This window comes from Equus asinus, chromosome 8 (genome assembly GCF_041296235.1).
Source record: "Equus asinus isolate D_3611 breed Donkey chromosome 8, EquAss-T2T_v2, whole genome shotgun sequence".
NCBI classification, from domain to species: Eukaryota; Metazoa; Chordata; class Mammalia; order Perissodactyla; family Equidae; genus Equus; species Equus asinus.
Window position 1 is genome coordinate 75258266 of NC_091797.1, and position 23915 is coordinate 75282180.

At 46.3% G+C, this 23915-nt stretch overlaps 2 protein-coding genes across 2 annotated transcripts in view; both read right to left on the reverse strand.

The window, feature by feature from the left end:
- The window catches only part of DNAH10 (dynein axonemal heavy chain 10), a 139186-nt gene extending 137160 nt beyond the window's left edge, over positions 1-2026 (reverse strand). The window contains exon 1 of the mRNA XM_014858817.3: positions 1750-2026. Within this exon, the coding sequence (XP_014714303.2) occupies positions 1750-1963 (214 nt within the window). The 5' untranslated portion in view covers positions 1964-2026. The remainder of the gene's footprint in view (positions 1-1749) is intronic.
- Positions 2027-2921: 895 nt separating this feature from the next.
- The window catches only part of ATP6V0A2 (ATPase H+ transporting V0 subunit a2), a 38278-nt gene continuing 17284 nt past the window's right edge, over positions 2922-23915 (reverse strand). The window contains exons 9-20 of the mRNA XM_014858607.3: positions 23375-23587; positions 18312-18462; positions 17964-18100; positions 17237-17424; positions 17045-17135; positions 14775-14893; positions 13915-14125; positions 11713-11832; positions 10245-10364; positions 8393-8510; positions 6296-6467; positions 2922-5688 (exon numbers count right to left, since the gene is read on the reverse strand). Coding sequence (XP_014714093.3) covers positions 5589-5688; positions 6296-6467; positions 8393-8510; positions 10245-10364; positions 11713-11832; positions 13915-14125; positions 14775-14893; positions 17045-17135; positions 17237-17424; positions 17964-18100; positions 18312-18462; positions 23375-23587 — 1740 coding nt within the window. The 3' untranslated portion in view covers positions 2922-5588. The remainder of the gene's footprint in view (positions 5689-6295; positions 6468-8392; positions 8511-10244; positions 10365-11712; positions 11833-13914; positions 14126-14774; positions 14894-17044; positions 17136-17236; positions 17425-17963; positions 18101-18311; positions 18463-23374; positions 23588-23915) is intronic.

Here is a 23915-nt window from a genome sequence, read left to right on the forward strand (position 1 = left end):
AGGGTCCAGAAATTCACTAGGGGGACCTTCTGAAGTGAGACTGAAATCTGCTTCCACACAGAATGGGGACATCCAGCCAGGAGACATTGAGTGAAACGTGTGAAAACAGCCACAGAACTGTTAACAGAAGCCTCAGAGGTCACAAGAAATCCAAGCTGCATCCATTTCTTAGGGTCTTGGTACGTATATTTTTTAAAGATTTTTTTTTTATTTTTCCTTTTTCTCCCCAAAGCCCCCCAGTATATAGTTGTGTATTTTTAGTTGTTGGTCCTTCTAGTTGTGGCATGTGGGATGCCACCTCACCGAGGCCTGACGAGCGGTGCCATGTCTGCGCCCAGGACTCGAACCAGGGAAACCCCGGACTGCCCAAGCAGAGCCCACGAACTTAACCACTCAGCCACAGGGCCGGCTCCAATGTATTTTTTAAATGTACAAAATCAGGGTTACTGAAATTTGGTACATGTTAAATAGTCAATCCTGTTAGTGCATCTTTGTATCCATGAAATTTCACTTGGCGATAATGAAAGAGCCTAAATTCAAGATCCTGTTCTACTGCAACGTCCAGGCCCAGAGGTCTGCCTGCCTGGGGGAACGTAACAAAAGACTGGAAGGTGAGATTTCAAAATGTGACTGCGGTCCTCTCTCTGGGTGCCACTAGCAATTCATTATTGTTGTTTATTTGTGGGTTAGGATTTTTCTACAATGAATATATATATTATTTTGTGCAAGTAAAGAATATATAATTTAGATAAATGCATGTGCCTAGTGCCTTCAAAAGAGAGAAAAGGCCTGCCTGGCACTGCCACCCTCCCCTGTGACAGGCCTCACAGGGGATCCAGAAGTCTCATGAAGACCCAAGACTGGCACAGGCGGCTGACATGGATGGAATACATCACACAAGCCTCATGCGTGACAACTGCCCAGATGCGGTGTTCTCGCTGGGAGAGAGCCTCGTCTCCTGCCCGACATGCACCTGTCTGGGTGTCCCCCGCACTCTGTCCTTTCTCCTCCCCTACCTTGTGCTGGCTCCTCCAGGCCCGCTCTGTGTCCCTAGGCCGGACCAGCCACCGCCACAAAGGCCTCTGGGCACCCAGTCTACTGTCATTCTTTTTATTTAAAATGCTAATTTGTTCAACATAAGTATTTAAAACCTACTGTAATATTTTAAAAGCTTGTTTCGCATTACTTTAGGATAGCATGTCGGGCGCCTGGGAAGACAGAAAGGGCGCTTCTCCACCTTGGAGCCCCTGCCGCCATCAGGGAGAGCGGGGATGCAGGGTTCCTCCCAACACCAGGGACACTTGTCTGCCCATCTACCGCACGTCATGGGACAGCGGCTCCTCGTCTTTGGAGTCTTCACGGCCTCTGTGCGCTCTGGGGTTCGTTACTCAGCCCTCTCTGAGCCACAGTTTGCCCCTCTCTAGAATGAGGACAGCAACACGCCCTCTTCACAGCATTAATGAGTTGATGTAAGCGGCCGGAACTGTACCTGGCACAGAGTAAGCGCTAAAGAAGAGTTGGCTGTGATAATCCGTCCAAGCTCTGACCTTCCCAGCGGCCTGGAGGGCAGGGGCGGCGGTGACTGTCGGGTTCACCCAGCCCCTGGGCAGCGCCCGCACGTGGGGGCCACACTAAACGCTGGCGGCCGCGCCTGAGGCCGAGGCCGGCCGGGAGGGGACGGCGACGGGGACGGGGACGGGGACGGGGCCTCCCCACCCCGGGGGGCGCGGCGGGGGGCCGCGGGCTCACCGATCTCCACCTCCACCTCCTCGGGCACCACCACGCGGTAGAAGAAGAGCGTGGAGGCGCCCTCCTCGTCGCTGGCCTGGTTGAGGAAGTGCAGGATGAGGTCCTCGCCCGCGCCGTCGTCGCGGTTCAGCAGGTCCTCGAAGAGCTTGGGGTCGCTGAGGCCGAAGGCGGTGTACACGCGGTCGCGCATCCACACCACCCGCAGGTCGTCCATGGCGCCGCGCAGGGCCGGGCCGCGCCGGGGAGCCGAGCGCCGGGCGGGCGTCCCTGACAACGGCGTCCCTAGCAACGGGCGCCCCGGCAACGGTCGCCCCGGGCGCGGGGCCGCACCGTCCCCGGCGCCCCCGCACCCGGTCCCCGCGCTCGCAGGGGCGCGAACCAGGACCCCTGAGGGCGGGGGCTCCCCCCCGACACACAACGTGGCCCAGCCTTCCCCGAGCCGAGCGGGCGGCCGCGCGCACGCCGCCGGGACGAGGGGCGCGTGTTCCGCCGGGAGCCGGGGTCGCGGTGCGCGCCGCCTCCTGTAACTCCACAGCCACCCTGTCTGCCGGCATCCTGCCCATTTTGTCGATAAGGAAAGGAGGCAAGAGAGGCGGCAAGACGGGGTCGCAAGACCTCCGCGGTGGCAGAGGCAGAGCGGGAGGCGAGGCAGCCTGTGCCTGCAAGGGCGTCGGAAGAGCAAATACGCCGCGAAGTCAGTTCCAAGAAGGGACAAGTTCCTCTTGGTTTACGGGATCAAAGAAGGGGCCCGGTGCTCCGGGTTTCTAGCCAAGCCAGGGCATAATAAAGCAAAACACCCACGTTTTAAAAATATAGATATATTTATTTTTCATTAGTAAAAGGAAGTCCAATACTGATAGAAAGATGTAAGCTTGTGCTTCCATGCGTTTGAGGAGCTGTAATTGCTCACTGTCGTCTCCCCTCAGAGTTGAGAGTTGAGCCCCAGACTACCAGGCTGACCCTGGGAACTCAAACTTCTTGTTGGGTTTTCCCATCAAGGAACAAATGGAATGTTCTAAATATTTCTTAAAATTCTAAACCAAAGCTCAGCATCAATGTTCTGGCTGTTGGAAAACTATTACTCCAAACTGCCTTATTTCCTATCATCTTGAATTAAGATTTCTTAATAACCTTGATGGAGATATACCAGATGGCACGCAAGCAAACCTGGCTTTAAAATTTTAATAAAGAAATTTATTGTTTTTGAATACAGACTGCAGAACAGTTGTAGAAGTCATTTTTTGTTTTTGTTTTCCAAAATGAATCAGGCTCTCAAATGTACTTCGTAAACATCGTAAGAGATACCTATGCTATAGATAATTCTATGCCTTGTTCAATTACTGCAGATTAAAAAATGAGACCAGACTGCTGTTATAAAATGTCCATTCCAGAAATTAGGACAGAGCAGCCTCAGTGAAAGGTGAGTCTTCAAAGTCTCATCCATAATGAATGGAAAGTCCACAGGGCTCACCATGACCCCCATGGGAACACAATTCACTGCTTAACTGATGTCATCGAAAGGACGTTCTTCACCCTTGCAGGATGAAATCACATTCTATTTTACTGAAGAAATCCCTTGGATTTTTATTTTAGGACTCCATTAACATATTGAATGAAAACTGGAAAATGTGGATGACATTTATCTTTAGGAAAATAAACATATTTAGCATCATTCAGACAACTGACCATTTTTCCTCTGGTTATTTGCTAGCAAGGAAATGAAGTCTGTCTTAAAAAATACATACATAATTAGTTCTACTAAATAGCTTAAAAACAAAACAGAGCAACCGCTCTGATAACATGACACTGGACATAAAATTAGTCCTGGGAACTAACAGACACTACCAAACGATATTTCTAGAGAGTTCTTTCACAAACGTTAAGACTATTAATTCATTTTTTAATATAACTACATTCTACATAACTACTACATAGGTTTCAATTGAAAAAGGACTCTTTACTCTCTGTTCTTATAACTCCCTGATAAGAGGTGTTAATTAGAATTAAAAAGTGGCCCCCACGACAGTCACCACTGGAGGCAGTAAAGCATGCCAGCAGACACTGTATGTTTGTTGTTTACTAATCCAGTTCACACGGCCCTGAAATCGGGAGCTTCCTGGGGATGAATCAGTTACAACAGATCCTTGGAGTAAAGTAATAAAAATGACACCTTGCAAGGTACAAGTGTGAAACATGGACAGCATTCTTTGGATTTTGTATCTGCCCAACAAAAGTGTCCACTATTCCACCTTTCTGGGGAAACTTCACTTTGAGAGCAGAATCATCTTCCAGGGTTTCATCAGCATCATTTTATGTTTGACATCTTAATATAAGAGACAAAACCCAGTAATTCCAAACCGGCTTTGGGTACCATCTCATGGAGGAGCAGGGTGGGACATTTACTACAACGAAAAAGGTTTAGTGTCAGAGTCACAGTTATGTTGTGATGTTCAGTTCACGCCTCTCACAAACAGGCACTGAAATTTCCTAAAAAGATACGCTCAAACTCAGTGCTGCCATAATCTTAGCTTGTAAAGAAAATTCCTAACTCTCTACCAGTAGCCGGGGTGAAGGAGCATGGTGACAACCAGGCCTTCTCGTGTGTGTTACTCAAAACGTTAACAATGTGAAAACACTGCAGGTATCTTTTTGAAAATAATTACCTAAAATCAATTACAGTGAAATGTAAAAAAGGAACATAATTTTTAAGACTTTAGAACAGATCACAATGTTCAATAGGACTGACTCAAATTCATTGAAAACTAAACTGTCAGGTGAAAAGATGAATTTAAACTAAAGATTATAAATGAATGGCTTAGTTAAGAATTAGTTTTCAACTGAGCTAAATAGTGTTTGAAAGTTTAAATTAATTCTAAATGCCTTTATCAGACCTTTATTTAGAATTAATATTAATTGAAAGTAAAAAATTACAATGATACTGTTCTCAAGGACAGGTGCAATCTCTTCATGGAAAAACATCTTAATTTATATTTTGTTATAAAAATATACAAAATACTACTTTCTACCTTCCCTTCACTCAACATGTCTAAACCCCTTTCGGTTCAATAGCATCAGCCAAGCTGGTCACTAAGTTCAAATCATATCCATGTTATATCTTCCACAGTCACTCTGGGCTTAAGGCTCAGTGTAGAGTTTACCTTTCCAAATATACAATTATCATAATTGGTTTTATGTAAGGATAACAGGATAAGAGTCTTTAAAAAAATATACAAGTGAACAACCATTTGTTGTATGTTATTTTATCCCATTTTCCCTAATTATTAAAACAAGACAAAACTGTAGAAACAATCGCCTACTTGTAATTCTAGATAACATACGATAAAAAATGTTCACACACTTTTAGCCAAGCAGAAAACGTGAATCTTTTGATTACCTGTCAAATTAAATTTTTACAAAAACTATACTTAACTTCAGCTGTTGGAAAATATTATCTGACAACTTCAGGTGACAGAATAACTCTTTGCTTTTTTTTTTAATAAGGTGAAAAAGAACCAAGTTTCCAAGACCATTTTCAACCAGCCATTCAAAATTGACTTCTCTCCACAAGCCGCTATTTTTAAAAATAACTTTAACATAACTTTTGGCATTAACTTACATTTGCTCATCAAAAAACTGAAAGAAATTTATATATCTGAAATTGATAAACTTTACAAAACATTTAACAAATGAGGAAGAGGTATATCTTACAGAATTATTTGGCGGTATCATAAGGCAATCAATTTAGACAGAGTTTTTCTTATTGTAAATTTGACATAAGCGAAATTCTATAACATGATAATTCTCCATAAATCTGAAACTTGTTGGATCCAGCAACACGATCATGCCATGTCATCACTGAACTTGGATGAAAGGAGTCTGAATGAGAAAGGAACAAATTTGGTGCCTGCACCAACATAGAATTTGTTCTGAAATTCTACCCTAAAAAAAAAAAAATTCCACGTATTAATGAAAGATTGTGAATAACATTTCCTACGTTTCTTAAAAGTACATTTGTAAGTTAAAAAAAGAAAAGTTCCCGGGCTGAAGTTGCTTCATGCCACACATGCTCTTGGCACAAATATGTTGACTCAGATAACATCCACACACACACAGCGCCCAATGTTGGCTTTCTCAGGAAAGACACACTAACACGTCATGCCAACCACACACCACAGACACACCAAGTGCTAAGAGCCACTCCACCTCGGGAACTGGATATGAGACAAGTGATCTGAGCACTACTGTAAAACGTTACAAAATATGTACCAAGTGTTTTACAATAAGATAAAGCGACCTGCCAGACCCACAGTGAACTGAAGGAACGAAACATACAGAATCACTTGGCACGCACAAACTTGCTTTCACTTGTCTGTACAAAGGTTCAGAAACAAAATACAGCTTTACTCAGGGGATCTGAACACAGATGCCAACGTTAGGAACAGAAGAACTGACCTAAACGAAGCACTAGATTTTTGTGGGGGTTATGTTTATGGGGAGGGGTTAGATTTCTTAAAATACCAGTCCCAAAGCTCAATTTCAAACTCACCAATGGAGGCGTATGGCGTGAAGGAATGCAGAAAGCCCTTCCATGATCAAAAGGATGAAAATTGTCAAAACTGCAAAGAGCGCAATAACCGGGAGGAGCAGCAAGACTCCGTAGGTGGTGTCCACGCGGAGGCCCACTCGCATCAGCATGGCCCACAGGACATCAGACAACTCTGCAAAGGAATCCTGCTGCAGTTACCTTCTGTTTACAGCCCACAGGTCACTTCACTTAGCTAGCTGGACCGGTTTCCTTCTGACAACGCTGAATTGTTATCCATAAAATAATACACACACCCACATAATACATTCGTAATCTGCTTCTTGTGTAAAAGGTAAGCAGCGCCGTCACTGCCTCAAACACTGAGGAAGGCTTGGCACACCCGAAAAATCACAGGCCTGCCTCCTGACAAGAGACCTGGACCGGCTCTGGCCCAAGGCAGCACTGGGCCAGGCGGCGGGAGGCTCGGCGTCTAGTCCTGGCTCTGCCCTAACTGACCAGCTGGGTGATCCTGTGTGAGCAGTGACCCTCACTGGGCTTCAGTCTCCGCCTCTGTAAAACGAGGCTGATGGACCAGGATCCCCTCCAGCCAGAAACTCCAGACTTTTGCCTGTGCTTATAAAAATAGCAGGGTAATAAGAATAAGTTTTAAAAGCCTCTATCATCTGGTGGTTCTCACAAGTACGGGCAATCTTTGCTTTGCGCAGCAGTGCAGGAGCACAACAATGGCCGTGCAATCAGAACTGTCCAAGGCATCCTGAATAATCACCTGGGAAAAATTACAATTGTTCTGGGACCTTTAAAAATTTTTGTCAAAACATTAAAAACTCTTGTACTGTCAGTTATCAATGCACAGAGAAATGAAAAAAAACAGTCAATCTATTTTTAGAACAGAAACATTGAGTATTAAATTGTTGGGGGCTTTTTGGTTAAGAAAAAACTTATCAACGGAAGTCTGAACAGTGCTTGCCTTCTCCTCATGTAACCTGGGCAGGTCAGGCACCCTGACACAGAGCAAGCACCTTTTCTCATACTAAGCAAATTACCATATTTTTTTCTCAGTTTGTATCACCTCCAACATTGAATCCGTTGCACCTTGTGTCCTGAAAGTCCCCCTAGAGCTGCCGCGGCATCACTCTTCCGGGACTCCTGCCTCTTCATCATCACAACCACTTTGCTCATTTATATCGATAGATGTGCTTCACCAAGTTCCTCTGGCTGCAAATTTATTCTCAAAGGGCAGCAGAATGAACACTCCCCGAGTCAGCTATTTCTTCTGTAACTCCATTCACATTCAATTCCCATTTCACTTCCAGCGTTACTGCTTTTTGTTTCTCTGCTGCACTCTCATGTTTGTTGGCCAATTCCCTCATTCGATTGGCCATTTGTAAATGCCACACGGGTTTATCACTGGCCCACGAGGAGGCAAACGGCACCACGCGCTTTGCTGTCGGTGCAAGAACTGAACAGCAGATGCACGAGACCAATCGCCACCAGGCTTTGAAAGAAGTGACGTGACCCGTCACTGACGGGGACGTGCACATGTGCCGTTTACACAGTGAGGTGTGGACTAAAGAGCTTCACACACACTCACAGTGAGCATACTGTGGTAACTCAAATCTGCACCGTGCTGTCGGGGACTAAACCGCAGTGCTGAAACTTGCGCATCGTCAGAACAGGTGAAGGGGGGACGCCTCTGATCGAAACGACTCATTAGCATTGTTCTAGGACTTGCTTGACCCCAGAAAATAGTCACACTTGGTAAGGCAGGATTGAATGCAGTAACAGTAATGACAAAACAATAATGGTAACGGCAGAGTGAGAGCATCTATGCCAGAGGTCCCCACGCCTTCTTGGTTCTCAAAGCCCCTTATGTCTGAGTAATTTTTCACAGCAGCCCCAGGTCAAAAGAAATACCCAGGAGAGCTGTGCACTCAGTAGTTAAGTTCAAACAACTCAATAGCACTAGTTCACATAGTGTCTGAAAGGTGCTGTTTCCCGCAAAAATGTCAGATGTCCCACAAGGCCCGCGGGGTCACGGTGCACCGCCTGCGCGCCCTCAGCGCAGCCCGCGAACTGCAGGTCTAAGCAGAAACTCACGTGCATGAGCCAAGCTGAGCGCCCAGAGCCTCAGGTATGACGCCGTGTTGGAGATGCATCCCAGACAGTACTCGATGGAATGGATCACTTGGGTCATTAGGATTTCTCCAAAATTGAACTGAGAGAGATTACACAACATGTGTTAGATTCAGTATGTTACAGGCGCACTTCACAGATTAAACGAGTGTTCCAGTTTCAGGATTACAAGGACAGAACTGCTCCTGGACTACTGGTGAGAACACACTGGAGTGTGAAGAACAGTGAGTCACAAGATCTGAGTTCTACTCACGGCTCTGCCTCTAACCGGCCGTATGACCTACAGAGCTCACCACCTGCTTCCACTCGAGCCTCAGGGTCTCGGATGTAAACTGAGGGTCTGGACTAGAACTGTGACTGCCATGACCCCGGATGGCCCAGTCAGATTCCTGAGCTGGGCTTAGTAACTACAAACATCTAATGAAAAACAGACATTCACCAACCACAAGATGAGAAGACTATTAAGAAAGGTATGTGTTTAACAGGTAAGAGCACTCTAAACACAAGTGTGACGAGCGAGATCAGACACGGGCTCCCTCACAGGGAAAGGCTGCACACACCGGGCAAGACGCCCTAATGTCCCATCCAGCTCTGCTTTTTGTTTTTTTATGATCCCATGAATTATTCATTATCCCAAATTAAAACACTAAATTACATAACAATTACAAAATGTTGATTACGAGAAATTCTGTTTAGTTCTTACTGGTTAGCCAAGTAAAGCTGCCAAGAAAAGAGCAGCGGACACGCTCTGCTCTGTCTGCCCAGGACTGTCCCTCCCTTCCTTAGGGGGAACTGAGTCTTCCCCCATCTAACCCTGACCCCTCACCACAGTTGTTATGGGCTGAACTGTGGTCCCCCAAAACACGTATGCTATAGTCCTAACCCCCAATGTGACTATGTTTGGAGACAGGGCCTTTAAGAAGGTAATTAAGGCTAACTGAGGTCATAAGAGTGGGGACCTAATCCCATAGGACTGGTATCCCTATAGGAAGGGGAAGACACCCAGAGATGCACGCACACAGGGAAAAGCCCGTGTGAAGACACAGTGAGAAGGCAGCCATCCACAGCCAAGGAAGGAGGCTTCAGGAGAAACCAACCCTGCCAACATCATGACGTTGGACTTCCAGCCTCCAGAACTCCGAGAAATAAATTTCTGTGGTACGGCAGCTTGTGCAGATCACTACAGCAGTCACTGGTCCAGGGATGGCCAGCGGCCCTAGCCAGGCCAATCGCAGGAATTCCTGGGGTTTTTCCTAACAGTAACAAGCAGCTACATGTGCTTTTCTCTCTGATTGAAATACTGAAGAAAATAAGCTCAGGGCTAGCTGTGGCCATGGCTCCAACATCGTGGGGCCAACAGGCTTCAGACTCTGAAGCAGACTTGCACAGAAAAACCCCTCCAGGCCTCTGGGAATCGGAGATCCAGACACTGATCATCCTGAGGCCAACTCCAGCCGTTCTGACCAGAGCCGGGAGGTTCCGCCCGACACAGTGTGAACCGGGCTCCTTCTCCAACCACAGAAAAGTTCTTGCTGAGACGAGAATCTTTCGAAAGCAACATGCGTGGCACCGTAAGTCACTTAATATCACAGCTTGTAATGTTAACTCCATAAATCTCATCATAAAACTGACACAACAAAATGTTAACCCAAACCCTCATACTATAATGGCAATTCTATGACCAAAACAGCATTTGGAGAGTTTGAGTAGCAGTTGTTTTTCCTTTTAAGGTTATTATTATCATTCTTATCATGAGGATCATCTCTATGAAAGCTTGGTTACCATCTAATGTTATCACAGTAACTGAACAGATTACCTCCTCACACGTCACTTCTCTGCATCCGTCCTCCATTTGGTGATTTCCCTCTTCTATGTCTTGGCTGCCCAGCAATGAAACCTCCTCCTCGCTGTCTTTCCTTACAAGTGTGTAACCACTCTAACAACGACCAAAAGAGGACAGAGTCAACGCCTGTACACCAAAGGGTGTCACAAAACCAGGGATGGAGCCCCTCCGTTTCTCTTAACGACTCAGCTCTTCAGGAATAAATAAGTTCTTTAAAAGAAAATGAGCACTTCATCCCCATTGGGATGGCTATTATAAAAAAACAGAAAATAACGAGTGTTGGTTAGGGCGTAGAGAACTTGGAACCCTGTGCACTGTGAGTGGGAACGGACGATGGTACAGCCGCTGTGGGAACCAGTCTGGCGGTTCCTCGAACAGTTAAACACAGAGTCACCATCTGACCCAGCAGTTCCACTTCTGGGTACACACCCAAAAGGACTGAAAGCTGGGCCTCAAACAGATCTTTGTGCACCCGTGTTCACAGCAGCATTATTCACAACAGCCAAAGGTGGAAACGGCCTGAGTGTCCACTGACGGATGAGCTGATAAGTGAAATGTGGTCTGTCCTTGCAGTGAATGAACATTAATCAGTCTTAAAAAGCAAGGAAATTCTGACACCTGCTACAACATAGATGAAGCCTGAGGAGGACATTATGCTGAGTGGAAGAAGCCAGACACAAAAGACAAATACTGTATGATTCTACTTGTATGTGGTCCCTAAAGTAGTCAGCTTCATAGAGACAGAAAGGAGAATGGAGGCTACCAGGGGCCGGGTGAGGGGAAGGAGGAGTTGGTGTTTAATGGGGACAAAGTCAGTTTAGGAAGATAAAAAAGTTCTGGAGATGGATGGTGATAATGGTTGCACAACAATGTGAATATTCTTAATGCCGCTGAACTAGACACAAAAATGGTTAAAATGGAAAATTTATGTTACGTATATTTTACCACAATTTTTAAAAAAGAAATAAAATGAGAAACTAGACACACAAGAAAACAGTTTGGAAAGAAACTTAACAAAATGGTAATACTGGTTATAACTGGGTGACAGAACTTAAGGGCACTATTTTCTATATTTTCCACATTTTCTATAATTTAGTTATATTATTTAAATAAAAAAGACACTTTAAAGACCAAAAATCAAGAGGCAAGAATAAGGAAGGAAAGCGCTGTAATGACAACACGCCAGACTGAAGGCTCTCGTCCTGACTCCTGCCAGGCGCTGTGCGCTACGGCAGGGCCTGCTTCCCCGCGCCCCGACACCGCGGGCTCCAGGCATGCCACTTCTGCAGAGCTGGCGACACCACAGCTCTAAGTAAAGGAAGCTTGGGCTCTTCAATCCAGGGGCTGGCACCCTCTGCAAGGTGTTTCCCTTATCAAACCTTTTCTGAGTGAACAGAGACTCTGCTCCCCCTCGACAAGCAGCGGCCAGACACACACTTACCCTGCTCACGCCAAAGCAGCTCCGCCCGTTGTGCAGCCACAACAAAAAAAGAGGTTTTCCCAAGAAGAGAACGGGGACGGACAACGCTGTGACCACCAGCAACAGTCTCTGGACGTGCTCCTGTGGGCGCGGGAGGAAGTCCATTAAAACGCAAAGACGTGCAGAGAGTGTCATCAGTATCCTTCATTAAACAAGTCAAAGTCAAGGAGAATGGCTCTTTATCAACAAGGAACATAAAGGGAATACGAGTCCGATTCTATTTGCCAGTGGATCGTTTCCTAAACTCACAGCTGAATTCTAGAACTAATCATGACACTAATGACACGGTGGTAAAATACAATTCTGCTGAGACCAGTCGGAATTTGTAGGAAATTTCTCAAGAGTCAAACTCCAGCTAAAAATTTTCTGAAAACACTGTAAATGAGAAAATACAAACAGAAGCTATACATTTTTTAAATTCTGGGCTGCTTTTCGTTTTTGTTTGTTCATTATACAGGCGACTTGAGGAATGGGAGCATGGAGTAACACGCAGCAAGTGGGTTTATTTCTACACAGGAAAAATACCGAAGCAGCATTCAGAACAAAGCTAAAAACATTTTCTTAAAAAGGGAGATTTGCAGTTACTTAAAAATAAATCAAGAGCAAAGCATATTCATGCTTCTGCAGCCGCTGCAGTCTGTGTGGTTTTAAAGGATCTGGAGGCGGCCCTTAAACAAACCCGCCGGCACTGCAGTGTCCCCTGCTTATTGCTCTCTGCAGCCGTCCCCACGTTAAACACAGGTTCCCAGAGCCAAGGCACGACTCCGGGATGTGGTGGTACTATCTACGTCTTAGCATCTCACACCACACCACCAATATGATTCACCCCTGAAAAGCCGAGAAAAGGAGGGGCCACACACAGAGTCACACCAGAAGTTGTGAGCAGTGCAGTCAGGTAAACGCGGCTAAAACCCGGGCCCCGCTGGCAGCTAGCAGCCAGGCCTGCCCTGAGCCACCAGGCTAGACACCGCCTACCTCAGGGGTCAAGGAAAGGGCATTTTCAGACATGCAGCAGGTGCTAAGTAAAGGTAGCTCCCTTCATTGATCTTTCTGTCCATAGCCCCACTGCACTCCTTTTTGTATTTATCTGATCTATGTTATTCTGGAAAGGTTCAACAAAATAATGATAAAATTTAATTTTTAAAAATCATGAACAGGAGAACTATAAATGGAAGTAGAAACTCAAATAGTTCATACAGGACGCACACACGCAGCTACAAACGAAGCCCACAGTTCCGTAAGCGAGCTTCAAACCTGACTGGAAACCTGCCACAGTCAACGGATGGGAAAACCAAACCAAATGCTCCATTTCAAGGTCAACAAGATTTAAAAGGACACAAATCACGGCTGTGGAGAACACGGGTTCTGACAGTAATGACAGACTGGGTTTCTCCCTACCTTCCAACATTGTGCAATGTGACAGGCACGTCTTCACTGTCGTCCTCAGGCAGGATGCTACAGCTCTCTACCCGGCACAGAGACCCTCGGCATAGCTACAGTCCTAGCTAGCATTTACTGAGCACGTGGTGGGTGACAGGCACTCTTCTAAGTACTTGGGACATAGTAACTCCATGCTATGAATTGGGTCCTATTTTTCTGCTATTTTATAGATGAGGAAACTGAGGCACAGAGAAATTAAGTAATGTGTCAAATTTCCATTTTGAGGAAGTAGCAGAGCCGGGATGGCAAGCAGGGCAGTCAGCCTCAGAGCCCCCACTCTCAGCACCGGGCCACACTGTGGCTGAGGGGGCAAAACACAAACACACAATTACAGAAAAGCCATTTTTGGAGAGGGCCAGGGTGTGTGGTCCAGGTGCCGGTTCTCTGATGGCCTGGCTTAGTCAGAGATGATTTTAAAGACACTGGAGAAATGGGGGACGGGGCAGCCCCCAGGAACCCTCCAGGAACACATTTTCTTCCCACCAGTGTGCCGGCTTCCGAGCGGCCCTGGGTCTAGACTACGCTGCCTGACCAGAGCCCCCAGGACGGCGCTCGGAGCAGGACGGCGTCCACGGCGCCCTCTTGCGATGGTACAGAGACAGAGAAAGCCCCTATGCGCCTGGGGGCCCGCGGAGGCACCTTTAATCATTCTACTGATCAAAATAAAAGGACGGGCAGGAAGGCTTGTTTCGGCTCGCAAGAGTGGAGAAGAGGATTACTTACCTGCCCTGGGTAAAGACCATTGGTTTCACTGGTCGGGAATAAGAACATGTTAATAAACTCAATCAGAATGCTAGGAGCAACTCTGGAGGTTTCTGCTGAATAAAGCAGCCACTTATAGACGATCATAAATATAAGGTGTCCAAATATGCAGAGCATGAAGAGAAGTTCTGGGATGGAAACCAAATAAATATTGAACTTCTTCCTGAAATGCCTAAGAAAAGAGAGTAACCGATCAACCCACGAACAAGACTGGACTCAGACAAAAAAGTAAAGAGCAAATTAATCTTAAATTCTTTATGACAAAGCCTACCCCAGCATAACATCCTTTGTCTTACGGTAACTCATAGTGGTGATTCAGATACATCCCTGAAGATAAGAGGTGTGAGGACAGTAGAAATGACTAGTGTGTCACTATCAGATCCAGGAAGAGAAAAACGATACTGTCTCCTCCTCCTAATATACTCGCTCTAATAAACAAACAAAAGGTTTCCTAATTTATAAAGTGAAAAAAGAATATGACAAAAATCACTTTTGGAAATAACTATGAATTTCCACGCTGCATGTTTCCCCCACTTGAATGTAAAGCCCATGATGAGGGACAAACGTTTCTGTCCTCCCAACTGCTCCGCCCCTAGAACCTGGAACAGCGCCTGGCACACACTCTGTCCTAATAAGTATTTGCTGAATGAATGAATCACTGAAACTGCCCCAAAACTACGTCATCAGAAGGGAACCACGTAACACAGTTCACCACCACACTGGCTGCCTCTTACCGATACAGCCCACCCTCAAGAAGTAAGGTTTAAGGAATACCACACTCGGCTTACAAACACTGCTTAAAAATAAAAATCTGTACTTACAAGTGGTTAAATATTCCCAGAATGACTCCAAAAGTCATGTGAATAATTCCTAAAATCACAGACATCTTCATTTTGAAAGAGTTTAGAAAAGTGAGACGATTTGTGGCCAAGTTCCAAATCTAAAGACAAAACAAAGACAAACAAGAAATCTTTAACTTCCCCAACTGCCTTAGGATAAACGGGTGACACTGATGAAAGTTCCTGCCTTAAATCAAAAGGCAGCTGTAAATTTAAACAGAAAGCCACATGCCAACTTTCTTCAGGACGCCTTCAGTCTGAGAACCACTGATTTCCTTAAAGCAGGCCCACAGACTGTTAGGGAACAACTCCATCTTTACTACGGAGTTCAGGGGCTGCCAAATGAAACGACACCGTGTTTAGGGACACAGGCCTGGGAAGCAACACGGAGTGGACAGCAGACAAGGAGCAGAGTTCAGGACCATGGGGGAGGGTCAGAAGGACACTGTCAAGGTCCTGGGGTCTCTCACCCTGAGCAGGGGACAAACGAGTTATATGTCTTATAACTTCACAACCACACTTTATACACTAACTTGTACGTATAGGTTATAATAAAGTTGAACTGCAAAAAAAAAAATTGAAAGCAGAAGTGCAGCAAGTGTCTGAGCTGTGCTGACAGTGACACAGGCCCCACGTGTGGGGCTGGCCTCCCCGGGGCCGCCCTGCCTCCAGGCCCCTCCAGCGACCCTCACTGGCCCCCTCTCTTACTCTGTGAAAAGCTAGTTCCTACAGCCCCCCTTCAGGGCGGACAGAAGGCTCATTCTTTCTAAGTGAAAAGAAGATTTCAGAATGAGGTATTTAGGGCTGGGAATTGGGTAAAAGGGAGGCCAGTCAACTTGACTGACACACACCTGGGAGAAGCGTGTTAAGCACGGCCATGCAGAGGAGTGAGGAGTGAAGGAGGGAGGAGGAGAGAAGGGAACACAGCCTGTGGAAACTGCCCACGGACTACGCACAAAACATACAACACCAAAGTCTGTCTTTGAAAGTTAAGTTAAAAAAAGCTGGACATTCAACTACCTTCTGAGTAAAGAGGGGGAGAATACAAAACATGTGTTTGTGTTTATTTGGCTATTCATAAAGAAGCTTTGCAAGGAGACACAAGCGAGTGAGAACAGGGGTTCCCGGACAGGAGAAGGCTGGGAGCCGAGTGAGTGAGGACAGGACGGGAGGAGACTTTCCAGAAGACTTTGACCTTTCACATACAGAAAGTATATCCATGGATCCACGTATGAACCATTTGAATGCAATGCTGATTTTTAAAATTAAAGCAAAAAGAAGACAAAACCACGCCCCAATCTCTTCCTCCTCACAGAAACAAAAAAAGCCCCAAACTTTCTTCCTTGGTGCCTTTATTCAGAAACATTTCTTTCCTTAAAGCAAGGCCACACATTATTAAGGAATCTGGCTCCAAAATGCTGTACCTTAAAGAAAGTGTCATACAAGTTTTTTCAAGTTCCCAATTATACTAAGACTTATGGAAGAACATTAAACTCTACAAACAATGCTAAGAGACGAGGTTGAACAGACTGAGGTAACTCGGAGAGCTAACATACGGAATGCTAGACTTTCTTCATCCACTTTTTAGTTTTTCATACTGAACACAACTACATGACATCCCTCCAAAGCAATCTGAAGATCGTGTCTGAGCTCCCCATTTAAGGAAGACCCCTGACGGTCCAGGGAAACACTGCCTGGCCTCCTGGGAGCCAGCCTGCAGAGCCGTGGGCGGCAGGGTGGGGCAACCCCGGCCCCGGGGGGCCACTTCTTCAGATCCCTTCTCCCAACAGCCTCCCCCGTCAAACAACTACCTCCCTAAGCACCATGATAACCTCCATCTCCCTTTCAGCTCTAAGATTCCACACTATTTCTTTCTAGAGCAAAGGGTAAAAAAAGAATTCACGCATACAAAGAGAAATTTACGAAACAGCATACATTTAACGACTCCTGAAGTGCCACTTTCCCCTAGAATAGGACACGTCAGGAAGCATGAGAGCCTGCAGCCCCACCTCGCTGTGCGCTTCTCACACTCAGGTGCCGGCCTCAGCTCCCAGATGGACAGCTCGGCTTCACCTATAAACCAGCCGGACGCGGGGAGCACAGCGAGCCCTGAGGCCCAGGCGGGGACCCCCAGGCACTTCCCCTCAAGGTGTGAGCCTGTGACCCTGCTGAAGAGGCTGGGACACGGCCGACGGCTAAGCTAGGTGGCACCGCAGAGCAACCGAGATAACGGGAGGAAAAAGCGCACTCACAGGGTCGATGCCAAGCGGGTAGGGGCCGCGGAACACTCCAGGAATGCTTGGGTCCAGCTGCAAAACCCTGTTGTGCCTGACGACGCTGTCACTGTAACAGAAAGCAGGGTGAGAAGGCCCCGCGAGAAGCAGGAAGGGTCTCAGGGAGACGCTTCTCCTACCCAGAAGCCTGCCTGCCGACGGAACACTTACTTCCAAAGCACCATCTTCTCACGCTCCGACGGCGCGTGGGCGGCGCCGTACATGGCAGACACGTTCCACCCGGAGCCAAACAGGTTCACTGACTTGGAGAAGCAGTCGTTGTAGATGAGGCCCGTGTACACCGAGAAGAGCCCCATCAGCAGGAGGATGTACCGGCCGTTGAAAAACATTCGCATGATCTGTGAAGGCAAAGCGTGGTGAGCAACACAGGGCCCCTGGGAAAACGTGCTAACGCGATCCAAACTCGCCTGGCGCCTTCTTAACCACTCCTCTCAGGGCTTCTCACAACAAGCCGACGTGACGGACGTCCTGTCACACGGAGATGGCAGACGTGCACCTCGCACATCTCAGTCGGGCGGGTTATGGTTATTGCCAATAGCGAACATTTAAGAAACATCCGGGGCCGGCCCCGTGGCCGAGTGGCCGGGTTGGAGCGCTCCGCTTTGGTGACCCAGGGTTTCACTGGTTCGGATCCTGAGCACGGACGTGGCACCGCTCATCAGGCCATGCTGAGGTGGTGTCCCACATGCCACAAGCAAAAGGACCCACAACTAAAATATACAACTGTGTACTGGGGGGCTTTGGGGAGAAAAAGGAAAAATTGAATCTTTAAAAAAAACAACCAAAAAACAGAAACGTCTCTCTTTAGTCAAACAGAAGACAACCAGTACCAACGTGCCCACCCAGAAACAAGGAGCTGGAGAGCCGGTGTTTTTACCTCTTGTGACTGACTGAGTCTGGGATGGTTTTCATTTAACACCAACAAGAGGGCAAACAGGAACATCACAAAGCCATGTCCAAAGTCTCCGAACATCACGGCGAACAGGAAGGGGAAGGTGACGATGGTGAAGAGAGCTGCAGGGGAGCGAGACGGGCTCAGCGCAAAGGCAGGACGCTGCCGGGACCGCTCCAGAATTCTCGCGCGAGAACTGCTAGGTTAAAATCAACGCTTGACACTAAACGAGATGACAAAGCAGGGGCAGGGAGCCCACTTCTCCAAACATCTATTACATTCTTAAAGCAGTGAGGTACAACACCCCGAGACTCGTGAATTCAGACGTCCTACCTGGGTTCACCTCCCTGTAGCTCCCGACGCCGTAGGCATCCACGATGTTCTGGAAGCCCTCGGTGAATTTGTTGGTGCGGATCAGAGTCGGGGGTGTTTCTTTTGTTGGGATTATGTTCATAAATGAGGGGATTGTAGCACCGCTCTCTCTCTTTTACACAAAAAGAAAGAAAAAGAAAAGAGTTACTATCCCAGAGCTCTTTCAACAAGCACTGTTGCCTGCTACGGCCCGGCCCTGTGCGCAGCTATGTGGGGAAGGCCAACCCCCCTGAGAGGGTCAGTACAGGGGCGGAGGACGGCCTGGGGGGCTTCGGGGGCGGCCCCGGGGGTTGTGGTCCTGCGGGAGGAGTGAGGGCAAGGCTCAGGGCAGGGAACAGAAGCAGGGCCGGCATGGCAGGTGTGTGCACACATAAGTAGTCCCAGAATCACCAACACAGAACTGAGATTTAACAGTTTATCTCTTAAAAACGTTCAAGAGGAATTTAGAGACAGCTACCGTATTACCTAATGAAACCGAAAAACAGATAAGAATAAACCAAAATGTCCACATTTGTATGGCAAAATCATATATACAACTTCAACGTTCACAATTCTTCTGAAATTCATTATATTGATTTATAATGGGGAAAAAACCTTTTTAAATAAATAAAGTAAAACAGGTTGTTACCAGAGCAGTATATTTCCCAGTCCAATTATAGTTCTTCAAACACACACAGGTCAGGGGAGTCTGGGAAAATCCCTGATGGTGGCACAGCTTTGCATCTCCCCGAGTCCCCCCAGACAGAGCAACCAGACAGCAAAACCAAAGTCCCACGGACAACGGTTACAACCAACTCTGTCCCCACAGACCACAGAGCACACAAGAGTGGAGACGAACCACTCGAGGCTGCAGGACCTGCACCAGAGCAGCCTCAGACACGAGGAGGCGAAGGAGGCGGCGTGGCATTTGAGAGACCTGAGGAAAGACATCCCAAAACAGCCAGACGCATTGCCCGGAAAGCATGGCAGGCCAACCCGAGAAAAGTGGCTGAATCCAGCAGGAGTTTTGTCCAGTGCAAGACGGGTAAGTGCAAGAGGTCCATGGGAGGCGCGGTGCGAAGAGGCCGCGGCAGTCCAGCCCCCGAACTCACGGGTCGGACCTGCCAGCACGCCCTCTCCTGTCAGGGTCCCACACTCAGGAGAGACAGCTGGGAACGAAATCAGAACTGAGCAGGACAGCAACAAAGAGATAAGGAAAGAGAAGGTCCACAGAGAGGGAGAGAGGAGGTCTCAGGCCCAGGAGCCAATGCATTTTTGATCAGTGCTCCAAAATATTAAAAGAAAAAACTGTGAAGTTAAGAAAGCAACCCTGAACCTGCTTCCTCTTAAAAGTTTACATGTCCTGCAAAACTAATTTCACATAAATATATGATGTATTCCATTATATGTAATATACAATTGCCTCAAGTATCTTAAACATGTTTCAGGAAACTAATTTCATTTAAAAATGATTGAAAGAAGGATGGAGGCCAAATCTTATATAAAGTTCTAGTAAGAAAGAGGACTAAGCATTATTATCCATACTCCTGTGGATAATGAAAGCATGCCACAAAGACACACCCACAAAATGGAAGAAAATTTAACCTACTATTTCAAAATCAGCTAAAAGAATCTTTTAAAAATACATGATATGAAAAAGCAGACCAAATCAAAATTAGAAAGAGCTAGAAATATGATAAGAGAACTCAAGAAACAAGGAGAAATAGAAGAAAAAATTTATTTCAGAAATGAGACAAAACTAGAAGAAACTCAGAAGTGAAGAAAACTCCTAACAATGATGCTGTTAAGAGAAGGAGAAGGTGAAAAGAAAGGTAATTTTTACAAATCAAAAAGAAGGGAAGAGGGCCAGCCACAGTCACCTAGTGGCTAAGTTTGGCACGCTCCACTTTGGTGGCCAAGGTATGGTTCCTTGTCAGTAGCCATGCTGTGGTCACAGCTCACATACAAAAATAGGAAGATTGACAGTTGATGTTAGCTCAGGGCAAATCTTCCTCAGCAAATAAAAAAGAAAAGAAGACATGAAGAAAGACAAAAAGGATTCAAGGAAAAGTGACAAATATTGAAGATTAGCAAAGAAGGTTCAACTTAAGGATAATAGGAGGTCCTGAAGGAAAAAAATCAGAGCAAGAGAGTAGAACAAATACTAAAAACTATAATTCAGGAGAACTCTTTTAAAAAAAAAACTATATATTGAAGGAACATATTGTATATCTGAGAATACCAACACAGAATGGCCATATCAACACATAGTCTAGTAAAATTATTGGTCTTTAAAGAAAAAGAAAAAATTCTTTGAGCACCTACAGCAAAAAAACAAGTCCATTACTTATAAGGAAAAGAAAATGAGATTAATACCAGGCTTTTTGTTAGACACTATGCCAGAACAAAATGGAGTAACATGTTTAAGACACCCATAGAAAACAAAAACAACAATTATTTTAAATGAGCCAAGGATTTTATTTCCAAAAAACTAGCTTCCAATTACAAAGGCAAGAGACATATACTGTTGCCAGCACATGAGGACCCAGGGACTATTGCTCCCTCGAGCCCCTGCCGAGGACGCTAGAGAGCCAGCTTCCCGCAGCCAAGATGGTGAGAGCCGTCAACACCAGTGTGGAGGTCTCTGCAGCCCCCATGTGCCCCCAGCATGGGCTGCCTGCCCTGAGCTCTGCGTCCAGCACCACCGTGCGCTCCCAGCCGACTGGATCTCACTGGAGCAAAAAGACATCGTCCAGACATCAGCCGAGCGGCAGGAACAGGCGATGCGGGGTGATCAGCTGGTTCTCGCCAACACTAGAACACGTTCTGATTGGCTGGTTACGTGTACAAAAATCAAATCTTTTACAAAAAGACCAAAAGTCCAGGGAGAAATGAAAAGCCACAGGAGAGACGAGAAAGAAGATAAGGGAAGAAAGGAGGGAAGAATGTTAGCGACAGGACACAGTGAAATGAGCAGCAGAAAGTGCATCCCCTTCACAAGGAGATCAACTGAGTCAGAAGCTGAGAGATGGAGCAGAGACTCGCGGCACAGCATGAGGGGACAAGTGCCCGCTGACACCTTATTAAGTAGCTCTCAAAAGACACCAGGTGCGTACCTGTGGACAGGGAAGAAACAGTAATTTGGACCATATCTAAATTGAACACAGAAAGCTTGGAAGTGAAAAACACACACACACACACACACCACATATAACAAGAGTAGTCGTCATGTCCCTCAAAATTGATGTTACCTCAATAAGTAAGAATCATCTAGATCTTTAAAACACATGTCTCATATTCCAAAACAACGAATTGTATTTACGTATTACCCTCTTTTTCAGCACTGGGTATCTTACATTTGTGCCATCACAGAATTAGGTAATGAGACAAGGAGACTAACAAAAAAACTCACATGAAAACTTGTTTCCTTAACTGTCACTTGAAATATGCAAACCTCTTATTTCCACTGAAGAACGCAGTTTTGATGTAGCAAAAGCCTCACAGGAACATGGAGACGAGCCCCACAGTCCTGGAGTGGGAAAGGCCGAGTACAACAGTCCCCCGTCGGCAGCTTCAGTTACCCGGGGGTAAAGCAAAACTATGGATAAGCGGGGCCACTGTATTCAAAGTTCAGAAGCCAGCAGGGCAGAGATTGATGACTTCAACTATATTTAACAAGACACTTCTGCATGACCAAAGCAAATAAACAGAAACACCAAAATAAGGGACAAATTGCAGAAAATATTTTTTCTCATATCACAAAGAGCCAAAAGAAATAGTAAGAAAAAGACCAACAACCCAGTAGGAAATGGACAAAGCATGTGAACAGAGTTCACCAAAGAAACGAAAATTCAAAAGGCTCTTAAACATATTCAATGTCCCTCAAAATAAGAGAAATGCAACAGCCAGCGACATCTGTCGAAACTGAGCCAGCAACTCCCTATCTGGGCGCTGATCCTAGAGATAGACGAGTGCGTGTACGAGCCGTCACAGGCTACGTGCTAGTCACTGCAATGGCATTCATCAAACTGGAAACCACCTAAATGACCAGGGAACTAGGTAAGTAAGCCATGGGGCTCCATACAAGGGGACACTAAATAGCTATAAAAAATAGGGAAGTTTTATTAAGTGAAAAGAACAGTATGAGGAACACGCAACCTTTTGTGAGGAAGGAAAGAAAAATATCTATTCCTGTCTGCTTATCTCTGATTAAGAAACGCAGCCCTAACAGAACTAAAACAACACCAGCTCTGAGCAGGCAACTGGACAGATGAGGCCACGGTGCGGAGGAGCACTTCACCAGGTCTTTAAACCATGTGACTGTACTACTCACTCAAAGAGCAAAATAAAAATGCACGAGCAAAACATCAAAAATAGAAACACCACACAACCCAGCTGTCCACTCCTGGGTATCTACCCAGAGAACCTGGAATCAACGATCCAAAGAGACATTTGCCCGCTGTGTTCACTGCAGCATTATTCACAATGGCCAAGACATGGAAGCAACCCAAGTGCCCATCGACAGATGATTGGATAAAGCAGATGTGGGTATATAAATGGAATACTACTCAGCCAAAAAAAAGACAAAATTGTCCCATTCGCAACAACAGGAATGGACCTTGAGGGTGTAATGTTAAGTAAAATAAGCCAGAGACAGAGAAAGACAAAAACTGCATGATTTCACTCATATGTGGAAGATAAACAAACACATGGACAAAAGAAGAGATTAGTGGTTACCTGAGGGGAAGGGGGTGGGGGGGTGGGCATAAGGGGTAAAGGGGCACATTTACATGGTGACTGACAAATAAAAATGTACAACTGAAAGTTCACAACATTGTAAACTATTATGACCTCAATAAAACAAAAAAATGCATGAGCACACATACATTCTCCAAAGACTGACTCTTCATAATTTCAGTTCAAAAGAAAGGTCAATATGGTGCCCTCTCATTACTCTATGGAATCTTCATTTCCTTTATTTCTCTGATTCCCCAAGAGAAGCGCCAGTGGTTTTGGTGCTGGCGGGGGAGGGGCAGCTGCCTTACCGAGCCCTCCTCGAGCGCGCAGCGCAGGGCGTGCAGGTCGGCCTCGGGACACCAGACCTCAGCAATGAGGCACTTGTTTGTCACGTCAAAGCTGCACATGTTCAGCATGTGGTAAATGGCCTTCATTTTCTTCACCTGGATCACACGGCTGTAGACCGACTCGGCAGCTTTACACAGCACCTGCCTTAAATAATCCTCGGTTTTGTGAAGCACCTGGGTGAGGACAAACACAGGCTTTCAGCACACGGGGCATTTCCCAGTTTTTGTCCACCGGGCAGCTGACTTCCTTTAGGGGAATTTCTCCCCATTGATGGAGATTAATTCCAGGGACTGGCCTTTCCCAAGACAGTTAAGGGAGCGGTTCATTCCTCCTCCTCCAGGCCCGCAGTACCACCAGGAGGCAGGCAGAAAACCTCAGCTCAGTTAATCAGATGCTCTCTTGGGAGCTGCCTCTCCAGACTTAACCCCAAGGGCAGAGAAAATGGTTAGAAGTCGTCATCGCTGTGGCAGCATGAGCCCGGCTGGGTCCAGAGAGCCCCGG